Source organism: Myotis myotis, unplaced genomic scaffold (genome assembly GCF_014108235.1).
Source record: "Myotis myotis isolate mMyoMyo1 unplaced genomic scaffold, mMyoMyo1.p scaffold_m19_p_1, whole genome shotgun sequence".
NCBI lineage: Eukaryota > Metazoa > Chordata > Mammalia > Chiroptera > Vespertilionidae > Myotis > Myotis myotis.
In genome coordinates this window covers 50,579,472-50,600,758 of record NW_023416313.1, presented here as the reverse complement: position 1 = coordinate 50,600,758, position 21,287 = coordinate 50,579,472, and the positions used below count along the sequence as shown (strand labels likewise).

The following is a 21,287-nucleotide window of genomic DNA, read 5'->3' as shown; positions in this document are numbered from 1 at the left end:
TTCTGTCAAACTAAACTGAATTAAACAGCACTAAAGAGAAAATGCCTAGGGCATGTAATTATTAATGGAATGCAAATGTCTGGAATTTGTATTTCTCAGTGTACATCACATAAATAAACTCACTAACATTTCTGATGCTGGTTTATTCATTCAACTAAATGCAGGCGTTCTGCTTCCACTTACAATGTAACAGCTGACAGAATAAAACCCAGTCATTAATAATACAAATAAATGAAAGTAAAAAAAAAAAAAGCTGGAAAGAGCTTTAACAGTAAGAAAGAGTGAAAATAAAAATCATCATTTGTCTTGAATCCATCACAGAGCTGAGATCACAGGGCAAATGAGTAGCCTAAAATCCAAGGCGTCAATCCACACTCTCACCCTGTCCCTATGCATACCACCAGGGCAAGTTTCACCCCTAGCAGAGTATGGGAGAAAGGCAAGCAGGTAAGGAAAAGATATCAGCAAAAATTTTAGGGCGAGGGTGACAGTGTAAACCCCCTTGGAAGATGCAAACACAAGGGAAGTTCACACTCCCTTCGTAGGGCCTTTTCACAGACCTCCCCTGATACTCTTAGGAAATACTAGAGCAGGCCAAGAGACTAGAAATCCTCCCTGGAGGGTGCAGACAAGGAGGAGATCAGCTACTGCTGCCAGAAAAGCATGTAACCCTGAAACCCTCTAGGGCAGAGGTAAACATCCATTCTGTGTAGGAAAAAGAAAGAAAGAAGAAGTACTGAAACTTCTACCCTTGCGGGTAGGGAAGGAAACAGTCCTGCATACAGTATCCTCTACCAGTAAAGATGGGGAAGGTCCCTGACATTCTCACACAGGATCGGTGGTAGATACACACCATGGGGACAAGGAACAAAAATATTAAGAAGACCCATCCCCAAGGTCACACTGTGCCTACTTAAGATAAATGCTGGATCTGAAAAAACAGAGACTCCCTCACATACCTATGCCCAGCCTAACAAGCACTGAGCAATAAGCAACAGCAGTCTACTACTAGGGGAGGGGCAAGAGTATGGAGACACCCCCCCCCCCCAAAAAAAAACCCGCTCAACCTATGCACTGTACTCTCTACTCTCCCCCAAAAACTGCAAGACAGAAAACTGATCAGGACCTAGAACACTGAAGAGAAACCTTCCACAGCCCAGCCCCCACTCAAAGCACAAAGTGACAGTACAGAAATATGAAGCCAATGGTAACCATAGCAACAATAAAACCAAAACCTAGATCAACTGACTGGATTGATTCAAGGCTATGACAGAAGGGGCATGCACATTTCCAGGCATAAATACCACATACTTCAGTCTCGACTGTTCTACACAAAATGTCTGGCAGTCCACAAAAATTTTTGAAATATTTGAAGGAAAATAACCTCAGAAGAGGAAAAGAACCAGAGTCAGAGATGATACAGTGGCCTTTTTTTTTTTTTTTTACCAGAATCTGCCACTGGCAAACCATGGTTTATATTCATGGAGGAGCGGGGAGATTCAGAATGATAAGAGATAAGAGAAAAAAAGCAAGCCCCTCTGTCTCAGATCCTGATTTAAAAAAAAAAATAGCCGTGAAAAAAACTATTTTTAGTATATTATAAAGTCAGTATATTTAATTTAAAAATTAAAACCACAACTAAAATTATGAATACTATGATCCCCTTCAAGCTACTGAAGGCATAAAAATATTGCTAATAATTTTTCATATTTTTAAGGATGCAAACTCCTTATACTATGTTTTTGAGGTTAGTGAAATTATTTTAAAAGCTGTACTAGAATACAAATTTAAAGAAAATGTAAAATGAAAAATTTCTCTAGGACAAAAAAAACATTGAAATATAAAATATTCTCAAAATAATTGCTGTCCCTAATAAACAAATACTTTAAGAAAGCAGAAAAATGAACAACCCAATGGAAACATGGGCAAAATATATAAATTAGAAATACACTGAAGAAACACAAAGATTGATGATATCCAGGGTTGTTAGGAATATGGAAAACTGGACACTCTCACTGCTGGTTAGGGATGTAAATTGGCACAACCAATATTCTCCAACTTCTCAACAAGAAAAGATAATCCAGTTACTATTCACACTCAAAGGAAGCCTCCTTTCTAGTTCTATTTCCACCATCTCTTTCTTTTTTTTTTTTTAATCTTTATTGTTGAAAGTATTACATATGTCCCCTTTTCCCCCATCAGCCCCCTCCAACCACCCCCACCATCTTTCTCTTTATCCTATATTCAATTCATATCAGACTGTATTACATCCATATCATTTACTTTCATGCCTCTATATCACTGAAACACCATTCTCAAATCCCCCTGCAAAACTCTTTCAAGAGCCAGCTCAAATACTTCTTGCACTACTCTCCTTCATCTGTGATCCCATAGCACTTGATCCATTCCTCTACCACAACAGTTAAAACATGTTAAAGCTATTGTGCAGATATTTGACAATTTATAATATACGAAGAGCTTCTGTTAATCAACAAACAAAAAAAAAAGGACATGAGCAGAAAATTCACAGTAAAAAATAAATAAACTGCTCTTAAGTATATGAAAGATATACAACCTCAATAATAAAAGAAATACAAATTAAAACCATGATGAAACCATTTATTACCTATCAAATTTGCAACAATGAAAATTTTGACTATACACTGTATATGGGAAAATAGGCATTCTAATAATACTTGCTGGTAAGGACATAAACTGACAAGATCTCTATAAAGGCAAATTGCTATTACCTATCAAAATTATAAATGCACACATCTTTTTTTATATATCAAAGAGGAGAGGTTTTTTGTTCTTAATTAAAATTGTTTTTTTTTTTATATTTTATTGATTTCAGAGAGGAAGGGAGAGAGAGAGAGAGAAACATCAATAATGAGAATCATTGATCAGCTGCCTCCTGCACACAACCTGGACATGTGTCCTGACTGGAAATCGAACCGTGACCCTGGTTCATATGTCGACATTCAACGCAGGCCAGGACACATGTTTTTACTCAACAATTCTACTTCTCAGAATTTATACTATAAACATATTAATAATATTTTACAAGATCTATGTACATACTAGTCATTGCAGGATCATTTGTAATAGCAAAAGATTGAAACAATAAATGTAGCAATAGGAAAATGGTTAAATTATGGTAAATTCACACAATATAACATACCCATGTTCACTGCAGCATTATTTCCAATAGCCAAAACATGGAAGCAACCTAAGTATCAATTGATGGATGGATAGACAAAGGAAATGTGGTATATACAAGGTAGGGCAAAAATAGGTTTACAGTTGCTCATATGGAAAATAAGACAAGAATAAACTCTGTGTTTCGTGTACTCAACTGTGGAATATTATTTAGCCACAAAATCCTGTCATTTGCAACATGGATGGATCTTGAAGATATTATGCTAAGTGAAATAAGTCAGAGAAAGTTAAATACTATATGATCTCACTTATATGTTTAATAAGGGAAAAAAAGAGAGAATAGATTAGTGGTTGTCAGAGGCAGAAAAGTGAGGGGTAGGCAAAATGGTCAAAAGGTACAAACTTTACAATAAATAATGGGAATGTAATGTACAGCATGGTGACTGTAGTAAATAATACTGTACTGTATTTTTGAAAATTGCGGAGAGAGAAAAATCTTAAAAGTTCTCCTTACAAGAAAAAGAAGTTGTAACTCTATGATAATAGGTGTTAACTAGCCTTATTGTGGTGAACATTTCACAATATATATAAGTATCAAATCATTATTCTGTATACTTGAAACTAATGTTATATGTCAATTATAACTCAATAAAAAAAGAATGGCTAGACAGTTCTACCTGAAACAATCTCCAAGATATGTGGAGATATATCTGGAGATTGTTCAAAGTAAGCAAGAACAGAACAGAGTATCTGGTGAAATAGAAACTATTTTCCTCTACTAACAAGAATTCTGACACCAAATGCACAGGCTTTTTTCCCACACCATCTAATTCTCTGACATCAGGTAGGTGTCCTACAATTGAATACAATTCTGACGGTAGCTACCTGGTTTAGCATTAGATCCCACAAGTTACAGGCTCAGACTCACAAGACTGCCTTCACTGCAAATGCCAATCACAAGTCCAGGCCTCCAGTACTTCTGACCAACAAGCTATAAATCAGTGTGTAGCACAATCCCCTCCTCAGGCTTCATAATTTGTTAGAATGCCTCACAGAACTCAGAGAAACCCTTAAATATTTACCGGTTTCTTACATAATAAAGAATATGATAAAGGATACAGATGAACAGCTAGATAAATCAGTATATAGGACAAGATCCAGAAGGGTCTGTCCCCATTGGGTTGGGAGCACTACACTCTGACACATAAATTGTGTGCACCAACCTAGAACCTCTCTGAACCCCATAGTTCAGAGATTTTTATGGAGGCTTCATCATGTAGGCATGATCAATTATGAACTCAATCTTAGTCTAGGCCTTCTCCCCTCCCTGTAGGATGGAGAGTGGGGCTGAAAGTTCTAAGCTTCTAACCATGTTTTGGTCTTTCTGGTGACCAGCCCCAATCCAGGAGCCCACCAAGAGTTGCTTTGTTAGTAAAAAAGTGCTCCTATCACCCAGGAAATTACAAGGGTTTTAGAAGCTCCGTATCAGGAAATGGTTCAAAGACCCGATATAAGAACAAAAGAGGGAGAGCCAAGATGGCGGCATAGGTTAACGCCGGAGTTTGCTGCCTTGAACAACTACTTCAAAAGTGAAACTAAAAAACAGAACGGACATCACCCAGAACCACAGGAACGCTGGCTGAGTGGAAGTCCTACAACTAGGAGGAAAGAGAAACGCATACGGACACTCAGAGGAGGCACAGTGCTGAAGTCAAATTCTGAGGTGCGGAGTGCGCTGAGCGGGCTGGCGGCGGAGGGCGCGGTTGGCGTTTTCAATCGGGAGGGAGTCGCAGACTCTGAGCTCCAGATACAGGCGAGTCTTTAGGGACCCAGACTCAAACGGGAGAAGCGGGACTGTCTGGCTTCGGTCAGAGCGAGTGCAGCTTTCTCTCTGAGGTTTGCAGCGGGTGCTGGGACTCAGAGAGGCAGAGCCCCTGGGGACAGGACTGAGAGCCGCCATAACTGCTCTCTCCGGCCCACCCTGTTGATCCTGTGCGACCCGCCCCGCCCAAGCCCAGCACAGAGGCATTTGCCGGATAGCCTCAGGCAAAGGCTAGATTAGCACCTCCCTAGAGGACAGAAGTTCTCTCACTGCAGACACAGCTGATTCTCATAGCCACTTGGCCTGGAGGTCAAACCCTCCCTGGTATTAGCTACAACAATCAAGGTTTAACTATAAGACTGCGCACAAAGACCACTAGGGGGTGCACCAAGGAAGCATAACAAAATGCGGAGACGAAGAAACAGGACAAAATTGTCAATGGAAGATAATAGAGTTCAGAACCACACTTTTAAGGTCTCTCAAGAACTGTTTAGAAGCCGCCGATAAACTTAATGAGATCTACAAGAAAACTAATGAGACCCTCGATGTTATATTGGGGAACCAACTAGAAATTAAGCATACACGGACTGAAATAACGAATATTATACAGACTCCCGACAGCAGACCAGAGGAGCGCAAGAATCAAGTCAATGATTTGAAATGCGAGGAAGCTAAAAACACCCAACCGGAAAAGCAAAATGAAAAAAGAATCCAAAAATGCGAGGATAGTGTAAGGAGCCTCTAGGACAGCTTCAAGCGTACCAACATCAGAATTATAGGGGTGCCAGAAGATGACAGAGAGCAAGATATTGAAAACCTATTTGAAGAAATAATGACAGAAAACTTCCCCCACCTGGTGAAAGAAATGGACTTACAGGTCCAAGAAGCACGGAGAACCCCAAACAAAAGGAATCCAAAGAGGACCACACCAAGACACATCATAATTAAAATGCCAAGAGCAAAAGATAAAGAGAGAATCTTAAAAACAGCAAGAGAAAGAAACTCAGTTACCTACAAGGGAATACCCATACGACTGTCAGCTGATTTCTCAACAGAAACTTTGCAGGCCAGAAGGGAGTGGCAAGAAATATTCAAAGTGATGAATACCAAGAACCTACAACCAAGATTACTTTATCCAGCAAAGCTATCATTCAGAATTGAAGGTCAGATAAAGAGCTTCACAGATAAGGAAAAGCTAAAGGAGTTCATCACCACCAAACCAGGATTATATGAAATGCTGAAAGGTATCCTTTAAGAAGAGGAAGAGGAAGAAAAAGGTAAAGATACAAATTATGAACAACAAATATGCATCTATCAACAAGTGAATCTAAGAATCAAGTGAATAAATAATCTGATGAACAGAATGAACTGGTGATTATAATAGAATCAGGGACATAGAAAGGGAATGGACTGACTATTCTTGGGGGGGGAAGGGGGTGTGGGAGATGCGGGAAGAGACTGGACAAAAATCGTGCACCTATGGATGAGGACAGTGGGTGGGGAGTGAGGGCGGAGGGTGGGGCGGGAACTGGGAGGAGGGGAGTTATGGGGGGGAAAAAAGAGGAACAAATGTAATAATCTGAACAATAAAGATTTAATTAAAAAAAAAAAAAAGAACAAAAGATGCTCCTGGCATCCCTATAACTCAGGAGATTTACAAGGATTTTAGAAGCTCTGTGTCAGGAACTGGGTAGACTAATGTAAATATGTATTATGTCACAAAATCCTAGCCTCAACACTTACTAGCTCTGTGATGTTGCACAAGTTACATAATCTATCAGTGCCTTGCTTTTTGTTTCTAAAAGAGAATAACAATAGCTTCCACATAAGGTTGCTGTGGGGATTAAACTCGTAATTGAATGTCAGTATTCAATAAATATTAAGTAGTGTTTTAAGTTATCTTTTTAATCAAAATTTTAGATGATAGCAAATGAAATAACTAAAAAAAAAAAAAAAAAAAAATACTTACCTCCTAGCAGCAGCAGCAGCAGCAAAATGTCTATTAGGCACATGAACACATGCAGAACAAGGATAAAGAGGTGTCTGATAAGCCATCTTGGAAAGATTATGCCTTTGATGTATCAAGACTTGAAAGAAAAAAACACGTAAAATATTAATAAATGATAATTACATTCACAATTTTTATATTCTTAATCAGTGTTTTCCAGAACAAAAACATTCAATATTTTGTGATTCTCAACCATTCTTTAAAAGGTGTAATAATGGACACTCCACTTCTTAAAACTAAAGCCAAGTAAACACAAAAAATTGAACAATTTTGTCTTCACTTATTTTTAACTTAACCCAGTTCAGGCTCAAAGTACGTTACAGAATATGTATGTCTGTCCTGAATATATAAAATAATTTAAATTTTACCCGTTTTTAAAAATAGATAATACATTCACAGAGTTGCTGAAAGTACTTCCGAAAGATACGAAAAAAGTGAAGGAACTGCCTCACCAGAGATCAAGACTTGTTATAAAGCTATGGTAATTAAGACTGTGGCATTGACACAGGCATAGAAAGACAAAGTAATAAGACAATAAACAGCCCAACAACAGATTCGTGCACATATGGATATCTGAAATATGTAAAATGGGGTGATGCTAGATGATGCTTCCACCTAAAGACCTATCTTAATTAAATAACTATACACATCACTGTGCTTCGAAAACACAACACAGAACAAAACTTAAAGAGCAATGTGCCAAAAAAGGGCTGCCACCTAACTGGACCTTCGGAAATGCGGAGGAAGAAGGACGCCTGAGTTAGCCACCAAAGGACAACTGCTGATCCCAATGAGGCAACGTCTTCGGAAGTGTAAGAACTGAAATCACCTGCAACTAGGTAGTACCCTGAACGGACCAACAAGCATTTTGTAAACGTTCAAGTTTACAGTTGTGAGCCACCCATTCCTTTACACAGCCTTTTCCTTATCAGAACTCACTTCGCCTAGCCAGCCAACTCCTTCTCTCCCTGCACCCCACCAGTCTCGGAGACAGACCCCGTCCTTGCCTCGGCCGCTGCGAGTGGCCGGAGGGGTGTCGATGGACATCCTCCTCCCCTTCCCCTCCTAGGGTGGACGGCTCCAAAGGGGGTGAGGCCGCAGAGAAGGTCGCTTTTCCATAGCAAGGACCCTCGAGAACTTTGAGCCCAAAACGAGCAGGAGGCTTTCCCAGCCCCCAGTGCAGGCCCTTGCGTAGGAGTCTGGCTTGCACTCTGTACAAGAGGAGACTCCGCGCCACCGGTCTTTTCCCCCGGAGCCCACACAACGCCAGGCTTTACCTCTACTGAGGCACCTGACGGCCGCCGCCATGTTGACCATTCCGGATTGTGCTGATGAAATTGGTCCTACGCTTCCACGTGGAAGAAATTTTGAAAGGGTTCCCTTCCGGAGTTGGCGGAGGGGGAAGAGATTAGGAGGAGCAAGAAAGGGGCAGGAACCAAAATCGGCTTTGGTGCCGAGTGGGAAGGGCGCTGGACGGCGTGCCCCGTGGCGGTGTTCCCCCCTCAGCCCTCCGTGCTGCCCGGGACGCCGCGTTTCAAGGTTCCGGTAGGAGAGCGTAAACGTTTTGCAGGAAATCTGCTCTTCCTGCAGAACACGGTCCTGCTGGCGGTGTCCTAACCATTTTAATTTTTGATTCTGCAAGTGTACTATCGTTTTAATAGATGGTGAGAGTGCCCAGGAGAAGCATGAAAAATAGAAAATCTGGAGAATCTCACCAGCTTCCACCGCCACGTTTCCAGTCTTGTAAAGACTTTAAAAATTCGCTAGGCTTGCCACTACACCCAAGGCGGGTGCCCCAATCACTAACAAACCTTTTTTTTTTTTTTTTTTTTTTTTCCCTAACAAACCTTTTGACTCAGCGCAAGATCAGAGGGGGTTTAAGGTCATATTTATCAGCTCTACATGTTGCCCCTGCTGGCTAACTATGGCATTAGGATCAACTGAAGAACAAGACTTAACAAATTTATATAACACTATTAGTTTTAATATGGCAGATGTAAGACCTACGCACAGGTTATTCTGACTGGGGAGGGAAAAAATGAACCAGTATTCTTCCCATTACATTACAGCTGACGGTGTGATTTATCTAAAGCAAATCTGGTCACAGATTGTGTCACTTCCCAGTTTAAATAAAACCCTCCAGGGACTACCTCGGAAGCTGCTTCTGCCTCCACCTACCTCCCCAGCCTCAATCTTCCTGCCAACACCCTCCCCGCTCCCACACCCAGGGTTTCTCCTCACCCCGCTGCTCATTCTGCCCCCTCTGTTTGGAATATCTTGTACCACATCACCCAGGTAACTTTTTTAAAAAGATTTCAGCTCAGACTTTAATCACTGATGAAGCCTCCCTTCTCTCTTCCCAGACTGAGTTATGACCATCTCTTCATGACTCTGTACAGTACCCAGGGCTTATATCTGATTTTGTTTGTTTTTAAAGAGTTTTATTGATATTTAATTTACATACCAAACAATCCACCCATCTAAATTGTACAACTCAAACATTCACAGAGTTGTGCAACTATTCCCACAATATTTCTGTTTTCTCCATCAATCTGAGCTCAGTGTGGGCGGAAATCATGTCTTGTTTATTTTTTTAACCTCTGTTTAAAAATGAATTTTATTTGTGAACAAATGCCAGGATAGGAGGAAATTTACCAAATCCATTCAGACAAAACAAACACCCAGATTAGAGGTGCTGGTCCTTAGACTCCCCTCCCCTTCCGTAGCCAGAGTCAGTTGGCCCCCATCTGTGTACTTCTTTATGTCTCCTTTCAAAACAAGAGAATTTAAATATTCAATGTGGAACTCATGTAGTGTGCTTGTAAGCCCTATTAAAACAATGTCCTATAGTGGTGCAGCTTCTTTACCTAATTGCTCACTTTGAGCACTAGAATTTGATGACTTTAGTCAGTGGGATTCGGAGTCCAGTTATCTATATATAACAACATAGAAAAAGGTTATTTAGTTTGAAACTTATAATAACTACAGAAATCCACACTGAGAAATGGGGAACTCCAAGACTAAATGTTTAATGCATCTGAAGTTCTCATTGAAGAGAGGCAGTAGAACATTCTGATTAAGCAGTGGTGTTCTGAAGCTAAATTTCCTAGGTTTTGAATCCCAGTATCACCACTTACTAGCCATATGACCCAGGGCAACTCACTATATCTCTCTGAGCTCAGATTCCTCATCTGGGACTAATAATGAGATAATTTAGTAAGGTACTTACTACAGTACCTGACACAAAATAAACACTCATTTAATGTTAAGTGTTGTCATTAGTAAGGAACCAGTGAGAGTTCTTAACCAGAGAGGCAAAATGAATATGCTGTTCTAATATGCCTTCTTCCAATATCTGCTTATTTCTTAATATACCTGCTATTCTTATCCCTACATGTGCTAGGATGTCATTTTCTTTATATCAGAACTTTTATTCATATTTGAAGAAAATCTTTAGACTGTTTTTATGCACTTCCTCAAAGTTCACTTTAAAACAACTTTTTCCAGTTGATTTCTAGAAAGGCTTATACTCTCTAGGAGTCTTGGCAACATGCCAGCTGCCTGCCTGCTTGGCTAAGCAAAGCTTTTAAATATTTGCTTAGCCCTGTGATTCTCCTGATCTGTGTTTTCTGCCTCCCTCAACCATCTTCCAGTTGAGCTGAAGACTTCATTGCAAGAAGAGTCACTTCTCATTTGGGGTTCAAATTGAAAATGGGTCTTATTGGACCAAAAAAAAAGGAACTCCATGATACTTCCTACTTCCGTGTGTGCATCAGAATTACCCAGAAGACTCGTTAAAACTCAGATTGCCAGGTTCCACCGCACTGAGCTTCTGATCCATAGGCCTAGGGTGGGCCTGTGAATTTGCATGTATAATAAGTATTCAGGTGATGCTGATGTACTGGTCCAGTTCCACTCCCTCTGTAATACTATGAAACATTTGCATCCTACCTATCATTAACTTGGGGAGGAGTTGTTGTTTTGTTTAATAAGTTAATGCTCCATATAATATAGGCAATAAAAACATGAATTTCCCCACATGGTGTCTTTAGGACCAGAATCTACCCACTCTTATCTTCTCCTCCTCTATATAGAAATTGCTACTGCACACCTGATTTCAGCTCCTAAACTAGCCAGCTGTCAGCTGGGAAAATTTCCAGTGTTTGCCTATCTGCATTTTAAATATTACCAACTCCTAGATTCCCTTCCTTCCTTGGGCTTACTTCAGACTCAGATTATATTTTCATAAATTTTCAAATTTAGTCATAAATTTGAAAATGTGGAAGGAATTGGAATCATTTTGTCTGTCTTCCATCCCCCATATATGGGTGCTTCTCTTCAAAAATCCCTAGGAGACTAAATCCTAGATTGCCCAGTGGAATTGCTGGTAAGTGTTTAACAACTGTCTCCTGGTACAAAGGAAATGAATTTGTAACATTTACCTATCTCCATGGTGTAAATGTTCACACAATAGCTGATTTCAAGCTACCAAACATGAAATCAACTAACTCACAAAATTTCTGACAACGTCACACTTGGTTCTCATGTGGCTATAGATCACTACTGGAAGTTTGCTGGTAAAAGCCTTTGGTAACTTTCAGAAAGACTAAATCAAATCAGTTCATCTTAGAGCTACACTTCTCAAACTGAACCATGAATGCAAATCACCTGGAAATCTTATTAAAATGTAGATTCTAAATTAGTAGGTCTGGGGTAAAGCCTTAGATTCTGATTTCTAACAGGCTCCTCAGTGGTGTTGATGTTGCTGCTCTATGGACTACACTTTGGGTAGCAGGATCCTACAACACATCCTAGTGCAAAATTCATATCTTTATTATTAGTCCAAAACCAGAACTTTTTGAAAAGGTTCTCTCTTCCTATACAGAGAATAATTTAAGCAGATCTCCAAATTTCTAGGATAACCTCCATGACCTCCAACTTTCAGTGGAGATTACAGAAATATCAATATTTCCTGCCCAGCCCACATCTGCTTCTGGTAGAAACCTCCTTCTCCTACAGAAGTAAAATTCCCCAGGCCCAGCTATTTGGATCAGTGGAAGCCATCTGATCCAAGGGAAGTCCATCCGTTCTGCAGCCAGTGATCTGGGCTTGAAAAGAAAAGCTGGGCCAATTATTCTCATGAAACTAAAATTGGGAAAATGAAAGACTAGAGAAAAAAGAAAAAGACAACATTTTCTTTGCTGTGGGAGGACTCATGGTGTAAGGTCATGGAGTAGATTCAAGGCTAGAGAAGCCTTCAAAGGCAAGCTGAAATTAATTAACAAGCAGAAATGATGTCTGAGTAGAGTTACATGAAGCCAGTCAAGAATAGAATGGAGGGAGAATGCTGAGAACAGCAGACACCATGAAGAAGAAAGAGATTGACCAGCCTGAGAGGAAGATAGCAGATGCTGCTTCAGTTCCTGTTACAGTTTCCGTCAAGTCCGCTGTATCACTGTCCCTCTCCCTGCGTCTTGTGAGATCCTTATCTACCATATATTTTTCTACAATAACCCCTGGTTTCTTGAACCTAAGTGAATTATTATGTATATTAAACAAAAAAACTAATTTAAATCATGGAACTGTAGTTTTTCTGGTCATAATGCATGAATTGGCAGCTCTCTGCCAGAATTAGTTGTAAATAAAGCCTTAATCATGGAATTTCACAGTTTGAAAAACTTTTGAAGGTCTATCTACCTGATGTATAACCCTCTGTATAATTCCCTGCTTGAATTGTTGGTGACAAACTCTCGTAAGGTAGTTCCTTCTAGTTTTGGACAACCCTAATTGTTAAAATTGTTCCATACAGTATTAAAGCTAGAATCATCTTCTCTACTAGTAATGTGGACCTAATTGAACCTTTTGGGTCAATTCCATTTTCACATGGCAAACTTCCTGCTAATGACAACAGCTATCATGCCTCTTGAGTCTTCTCACTTGGCTGAATATGTTCATGTCTTTACCCACGAATAATTGCTGCCTTCCCTGGTGTGGTAATGAGACCTCACCTTTGTAGGAGCTTTACCAAGGATACAGTCTAGATTGCCTATATCTTTCTTAAAATATAAATTCTAAAACAAACAAACAAACAAAAACACTTTAGAAGAGAAAGGAATAGTTAATTTTTCCTGGGAAAATCAATGAAACCTAACATTGCACTAACTCCTTTGGCAATTCTATAGCTTCCCTTAGTACTTTGATTCCCTTGCTTTTCTGCAATATTTCTTATTTATGATGAAAAGTATTCCAAACTTTAAAAGGTAAGGGAGGTTCTTTTTGATAAATTTCTTGCTTTAAGATTTCTATATTCTAGAATAGTTCTGTCAAATACAACGCAAGTCACATATGTACTTTAAAAAACTTTTTTTTAATTTTATTTTTTATTGTTGACACTATCACAGATGTCCCTCATTTCCCCGCTCTTTGTCCACCTCTGCAGAGCCCAGCCCCCCTCCCAGGCCCTTCACCACATTGTTGTCAGTACTAATGGGCTATGCATATTACATATGTACTTTTAAGTTGTCTAGTAGCTACATTAAAAAAGCAAAGAGAAACAAGTAAATCTAATTTTAATAATTTAACCCAGTATATTCACAAAAGTATTAAACATGTAATGTAAAAATCATTGAGATATTGTACTTTTTTATAGTAAGTTTTGAAATTTGATGTGTATTTTACACTTACAGCATGTCACAATTAGGAATAACTACATTTCAATGCTCAATAGCCATATTTGGCTACCATATTAGACAGCACAATCTACACTAATAAAAGAGAAAAATGGTAATTGGCGTACGGCGCTACCCTTTTCATTGGCTAATCAGGGCTATATGCAAATTAACTGCCAACTAAGATGGCAGTTAACTGCCAACAAATATGACGGCTAATTTGCATATGTAGGCACAATGCAGGTAGGCGAAAGGGAAAGCAGGAAGAAGCCCCCTGCCACTGACAGTGATCGGAAACCCAGGGGGGAGCTATGAGGTGGGGGGCAGGGCAAAGGCGGCCCAGCCATGATCAGAGAATCAGGTGCCTTTGCCGCCCTGGCCAGTGATAGCAGGAAGTAGGGGTGGAGCCAGCAACGGGAGCTGGGCACGGTTGAAGCTGGCAGTCCCGGGAGCTAGGGGTCCCTTGCTTGGGCCTAAAGCGGAGCCCACGATTGCAGGGCCGCTGCCACTGCGGGTCCCCGCTGCCCGGGCCGGACGCCTAGGCCAGAGGCATTAGGCCTGGGCAGGGGCGGAGCCTGCAACCGCGGGGAGCTGGGGGTCCCCTGCCCAGGCCTAATGCTTCGGCCAGAGGTGTTAGGCCTGGGCAGGGGCAGAGCGGGAGATCGCGGCGCTGCTGCCGCTGCGGGTCCCCGCTGCCCTGGCCGGATGCCTCGGCCAGAGGCGTTAGGCCTGGGCAAGGGCGGAGCCTGCAACCATGGGAAGCTGGGGGTCCCCTGCCCAGGCCTAACGCCTTGGCCACAGGCGTTAGGCCTGGGCAGGGGCAGAGCGGGAGATCGCGGGGAGCTGAGAGTCCCCTGCCCAGGCCTAATGCCTTGGCCAGAGGCGTTAGGCCTGGGCAGGGGCAGAGCGGGAGATCGCGGGGAGCTGGGAGTCCCCTGCCCAGGCCTAATGCCTTGGCCAGAGGCGTTAGGCCTGGGCAGGGGCAGAGCCTGCAACTGCGGGGAGCTGGGGGGTCCCCTGCCCAGGCCTAACGCCTCTGCCGGTGGCCTCAGGCCTGGGCAAGGGGCCGATCCGGTGATTGGTGATCGGAGGGTGATGAGGGTCAACTCCTCTGTCATAGGCATCAGGCCTGGGCAAGGGGCCGATCCTGCGATTGGAGGGTGATGGGCTCCCAGTATGTGAGAGGGGGCAGGCTGGGCTGAGGGACACACTCCCCCCCCCCCCCCCCACACACACACCCAGTGCACGAATTTCGTGCACCGGGCCCCTAGTTTTATAATAATGCTATTGAACACACTGTATGCGGGTGCTTTCATAAAGTTTACATATTTTAAATTTTTAAATATTAAAAATAAAACTATGAGATAAACACTATAATTATGCCTGGCTATAAGAGACTATATTCTTTTTTGTTTTTACTCTATTTTAAAAATTGATGTTTTAGAGAGAGAGGAAGGGAGAGAGAAAAAAAACATCGATGTGAGAGTGAAACATTGATGGACTGACTCCTGCATGCTCCCTACCAGTCATCAAGCCCGCAACTCAGGCATGTGCCCTAACTGGAATAGAACCAGCAACTCTTCAGTGCATGGGATGATGCCCAACCCACTGAGCCACAATGGCCAGGGCCAGAGACTGTTCTTAACCACTGTCATATGCGTATCACATGCATATTTCATGCTGGATGCCGTGAAAGCACTGTACATGTAATATCTTGCTTAATTCCCATTTTATAGATGAAGAAACTGAGTATCCAAAAAGTTAGTCACTTGCCCAAGGCCACACGACTAGTGTTAGAGCCTAAGAGCAGAGCCAGTGCACCTCCTCCTGCTTGACCGCCACCCTGAAACTCTGCTGTTTACCTACAGACACTCAGGACTCAATGTTTTTGATGCCAATGTTTTAAATTTGAGAATGGCCAGATAATATCAGTGGGTGTGGGAGAAAGTAAATAACATGGAAGCACATGCACATTATTTTTGATCTTCAAAGCCAAGCATGTAAATCACAAGCACCAACAAAACACTAATTAGAGTTAATTCTTTTTTTAATCTCTAATGAAGACAGGAGTAAAACTTGTTTGAAATGTTTACCTAAAATATGGAAATGCATTTTTAAAAATGTATAGATCTGAGAAAAATAAAAATACCAACAAGGCAAATTCCCAGGAAGATGTTTTATTTTTATATAAGAGTGTGCACCACTCACAAGAGGAGGCTGTTAGTAGCAGAAAGGATGTGACTCTCTTCCTCCCTTTTGTACTGTGTGGCTTTCTTGTTTTGTACACTTAGAAGTGAACTTGACCTTTTGTTGTTGTTCTCCTTTCAGGTCCTGCCTTTCTTTTAGATGAGCTCAAACTGAGGCCGAGTTCCTCACCAGGCCCCAGGGGCCGGAGGGGTTAATAAGCTCTGTCTCTGTCTCCAGAGGGCTCCTTTGGCTGCTTCAGGACTCGAGACTACGGTTTTTAGGGAATCTTGGAAACTGTTTCTTAGTCATTGTTATCTGAAAAATATTCAGTCCAAATACTCCAATATTCACCCATGTATAGTAGCATCTCATCTTTGTCTAAATTATTTTATATCCATTTAACAATTTTCCTATTGTTGCTATGGTTAGCACTTTTCTGCTTCCCATAGTTACCAAGTAGAAAAGGCAGAACAGTTGCAGCGTTGGAGGGAATGAGAGGAGAGATAGGGAGAAAAGAGACTCAGAGTGAAGGGGCCTTTAATAATCAAGGAGGTTCATGTCAGGCTTTCTGCATGGCTAACCCCAGCCGAGTTATGTCCTCACTTGGTGCCTCAGTTTCCCACCTGAAGACACGAATGACAACATTTTTGTGGCACAGGATTCTCCACTGCAGTTCCTCAGCGGGTGGTGACATTAATTTATGATAAACAACTATGGATAATTGTTAAGGGCACTTTTTAATAGAGAAATAAAAGTTGCTTTTGGGGGCTCCTCTGGGAGAGATGACAGAGCTCTAACCCAAGAAAAATAAAAGAAAATAAAAAAAGGTCAAGAGACTACACAGGCACCCAAGAAGAGGGGGTAACTAGCATCCTGATCCATCAGGAAAAATAGGTTGTATTTAGGAAAATTAATGGATTTCTCCATGGGTCAAAGGAAAATAATAATGGCTAGGCATAGAGATAAGGATAGACGGGTCACTAACTAAAATTTGTATTCAGCTCTAATAATCTAAAGGTTCTAAAATATGTACTGTAGTTGCTTATCTTTCCTTTGAAGCATCGTAAATGGTATCCTTAAAGAATGATGAAAGAAGACAATTGAGGTGATATAAACAAAAACTTGAACACTACACGAAGCGACAGTCTCCTGCGGAGAACTGCAAAACGGGACAAAAGGCGGGAAGCTTTTATAGGATAAAGAGCAGGAAGGGGCTGCCCGCCTGCATGGCTCAGTGGTTGAGCATGGACCTAAGAACCAGGAGGTCACGTGTGGGTTGTGAGCTCGGTCCCAGTGTGGGGCATGCAGAAGGCAGTTAATCAATGATTCTCTCTCATTATTGATGTTTCTATCTCTCTCTCTGCCTCTCTCTGCCTCTCTGATATCAATAAAAATATATTAGAGAACAGGAAGGGAAAAATAGAAAATATCTGATTTACTGGGGCTTTATTTGGGGTGAGAAGGCCCAGAGTTGACTTAGAGATTGGGGATTAGCTGACTGGATGTACATACTGCATTTCTAGTCAAGGTGAGCATTTACTGGGACAGGAAAGTTATCTAACTTTCATTTTGCTGATGTGGCACCCCAGGCTGGAACAGCTCCATCTTGAGCCTAGACATATATTTCAGTAATAAAAAAACATGTAATTCTTCAAGAAAACACAAAATGCATTGCTCTCCTAGACCCTCTCCAGAAGGAAGGCTACGGAAGATTAGGGCGAGCAAGATGCCCTGGTTCCCAAAGCTCTGCTCTAGGAACAGGCCTGACACCTTCTGCCTTTTGTGGTGGTTGACAGTGAGGGTGGGGACTTTTGCAGTGTTACCACAACTCACCATTCAAACAGCTCACAGACCAGATTCAGGAAGTAGCAGCAATGTAATAGGAAGGCTCTGCTTAACCCAGGCTGTGTGCAGCCTGAGATTCAGCTATGCATTAGACATACAGAGGACCTGCCTGTTGTCTTTGCATGGTTCTGAGGAGCAGTTTATTCTAAGGGACGTGTGAGAGCACTTGAAGGGCACAAGACTAGTGTGAAAGGGAAGGCAATTTTGAGGGTGTTCCTCAGGGCCCTGCTTCTGCCCAGTGCCTTCCAAGGACAAGTGTGACCACCTGGGCAACCAGGCAAGAGAAAACTATGTAAAAGAGACACTTCACTGAAACCTCTGAGGGACCTGTGAGCACAGGACTTCTTCTTTATGGGAACTAGGTAACAAAGAGGAAGGACATGAGAGAAATTTTCCAATGCAATATGCTGTAGCCTGTGGCACACTTAGCCCCTTTCTTCCACACAGGAAATAACTAAAAGCAGACACCTAGTCAATATATTGCTAGATCAGACTTTAACTGAAGGGGTGAGATAAACAATTGGTGAAAAAAATTTAATACTATGCTAATAATAACAATTTCCCTAGTTTAAAGAAATGTAGGCAAGAAGTCAAACTATTCACAGCAGGTCCTCTTATGGTTGGCTTTAGTTCTTAACTCTGTCCTGGAGTCTGTGTCTTCCTATAAGAAAATTACCTTCATTGTACCTCCTATGTAAAATGCTACACTTTCAGCCTTTGCTGAAATCTCTTCCACACATAAAATGGATGGCCATACTTCATAATTTACAGCCTTTTCAACATAATATGTATCCAGAATTTGGAACTGTTTAGTCAAGAATAAGGGAATCCAACAAGACAGTTCGTTGTGTCCATTAGTGTGGGGAAGCACGGGGCTTGGTTGGAAAATATGTAAGGAGGATTCTCTGAAAGGTAAGGGGCCTCTTAGGAGGACCTTGCCAAAGGCGGCAGCCCTGCCTTGACTTTTCCAAACAATTCTGAGCTCCGGGTGTTTTGCTGGAATCTCTATGTTTAGTCTTAAACCCAACCTTGTAGAAGCATGAGCTTTCTCAAGGATACTTACCCTGCTGATTGTATCTAGAGGTTAATTTTAGTTCAAGCTATTGTTACAATAAAAGCCTAAGGAGGCAGGCAATTGAGGCTGTTTTGGTTTCTAAAGCCAACCAGCCCCTTAGCCTCTCTTTCACAGAAACATGTGTTAGAGTAATCTATTCATCTGTCGCTCAGGGTCTGCTGGTCATCCCTGGCACATTAGCACTCTGCAAAGGACTATAGAAGTGTCCAGAAGACATTGGCACTGCAGTCAGATCCTCTTTAACATTTCCCTCAAGTGTGAGTTACAAAATCCCTTCTTTGTTCTTTCAATTGTCTAGCAGGTAACTATAAAATTACACACACACACACACATACACACACACACAAAATCTCCTAAGCAGAAGTTGAATTCTCAAAGACAATATACTTTGTTAATACAGTGTTGACCCACAAATATTTCTTTTTAAATTAAACTGATAAGCTAAAAATCTAGATTTTTCCCCCCTTCTTTTATAAGTAATCAGCTGATCAAGCATACTGGGCCCATATTTCTACATGGCGATGGCCCACTTTTCATATGGGGTATCTAAATAGTCCCCATGTACAGCAATCATCATCACTTTGTATGCCTTTCTAGGCATGTCACTCTTTGACAGTGTCTGCCTAGGCCAGCCGTGGGCAAACTATGGCCCGCGGACCAGATCCGGCCCGTTTGAAATGAATAAAACTAAAAAAAAAAGACCGTACCCTTTTATGTAATGATGTTTACTTTGAATTTATATTAGTTCACACAAACACTCCATCCATGCTTTTGTTCCGGCCCTCCAGTCCAGTTTAAGAACCCATTGTGGCCCTCGAGTCAAAAAGTTTGCCCACCCCTGGCCTAGGCCCTGCAGACACTTGAATTTGCAACCACTACCCTCACTCCTTTTCAAATTATGTCCTCTGGAGTCAGAATAAGAAATAGGCCTATTGCTGAAGAATAAACCTTGTAATGATGGTTTCATTAGCAAAAACATGAGGCTACAACTTTGCAATTACCATCTGTAAGTGTCCAACTAAAATCTTTCATATTTTAGGCAATTCACCAAAGGTCTTTCCATCTCAACCTTGCTGTTTAATAAGTATTTATAAAATGTGCTCGTTTTTGTAAGTGGGTGGATGTTTTGCATCCTGATGCTTTCTTTTCCATTTTATATACTGAAACACATTAGAAACTTCAGTCAAATTGGTTGAGGTAAACTAGTTATCTGTAAATTAGTCTAAACTCACGCAAGTATGCTTTTTAAATGAATAAATTACTAAAAGAGTTTTTTTCATTTGAATCCTGTGTGTTTTGTCCATTTTGAATTACATGCTGTGGAATAAATTATAGTGCTAGCTGAGACATTTTTATCCCCAAATCCAGAATTCTTGTTTGAAGCCCTCCACTGCCATTCCAACCCATTGTTTAAACTTGACCTCCTGCATTACATATGAAAATACAATGGAGCACTTCATTTAATTGATTAGATAGGTATTGTAATAAGATTGTTATGTGCTAAATGGAATCTCCATTGCCAACGAAAACTTTATTCATATTTTGAAGGTGCTAAAACTTGTGAGACTAGTTTGTGCACTGGTGCATCTCACAGTGCTCATTTAAACTTTGCCATGGTCTAGTCACTCACCACTGGCTTAAAAACAACAATAAAGAAAAGGTGGTCTTGTTGCATTTGTAGTGCACACCTGATTAACCAACTTCCATGTAATCAATTAACTAAATTAACTGAACCTTTCCAGTGCTTTGGCAAAAACATTGATTGATTCCCACCAGCACCTTGAAATCTTGGCTAGCAATCTATTCTATAATCTGCCCAGCAATTCTCCCATGAGTAGAGTTTTATACTCATGAATTCACTGTTTCCAAATCTGTTTATGTTTGCTGATGAACTATATGTACAAGAAAGAAAAAAGTTCTTTAAATATGAAAATTAATCTGAGTGTTTTAGAAAGACTTGATAAAGGCATGCTGCTAAAAACCATAGCTGCCAAATTTGGGATAACAAGCCAACTGTAAAAATATGACTTTAAAAAAAAGGATAAAAATCAAGAGGGATTCTTCCTTCAGCTTGCTCTTGCTCAAGTTCTTGTTTCACTTTAATACAAATACATATATTATACTTACTATGTGCCAGACAAATGTTCTAAGTGACTAACATATATTAACTCATTGTATTCTCTTACAGGTGGGTACTACTATTACTCTCATTTTATAGATGAGGAAATGAAAGTTCAGAAAGATTAAGTGTTCTAAATAATTACATATTGGGGCCCAGTTTTAAACCTAAGAAGTCTGACTTCTAGCTGAAAACACAGGATAATATAGGCATTGCTTTACATGTGTGTTTTATTCTTTAAAAAGACAATTCTGAACAATAATCATTAGATTCATATTCAAAGAAGAGTTTAGCAAATCAATGAATTATGTACATTTTAAATGAAAAACTGTTGAAGGTATATAGTTATTATTTTATATGATTAACTAACCAACCACTGATTCCAATTGAGTTACAAAAGAAGC

General features: G+C 40.8%; 1 protein-coding gene across 6 annotated transcripts in view; it reads right to left on the bottom strand.

Annotated features, from left to right (window-relative positions):
• Nucleotides 1–8,406, bottom strand: part of MRPL1 (mitochondrial ribosomal protein L1) — a 60,622-nt gene extending 52,216 nt beyond the window's left edge. For 5 of the 6 annotated variants that reach the window (XM_036337354.1, XM_036337357.1, XM_036337370.1 and 2 more), the window contains exons 1-2: nucleotides 8,267–8,406; nucleotides 6,951–7,068 (exon numbers count right to left, since the gene is read on the bottom strand). In XM_036337354.1, the coding sequence (XP_036193247.1) occupies nucleotides 6,951–7,068; nucleotides 8,267–8,306 (158 nt within the window). In that variant the 5' untranslated portion in view covers nucleotides 8,307–8,406. Of the gene's footprint in view, nucleotides 1–6,950; nucleotides 7,069–7,996; nucleotides 8,198–8,266 lie in introns of those variants that run through there. The other variant, XM_036337356.1, reaches the window with a different exon arrangement.
• Nucleotides 8,407–21,287: the final 12,881 nt, after the last annotated feature.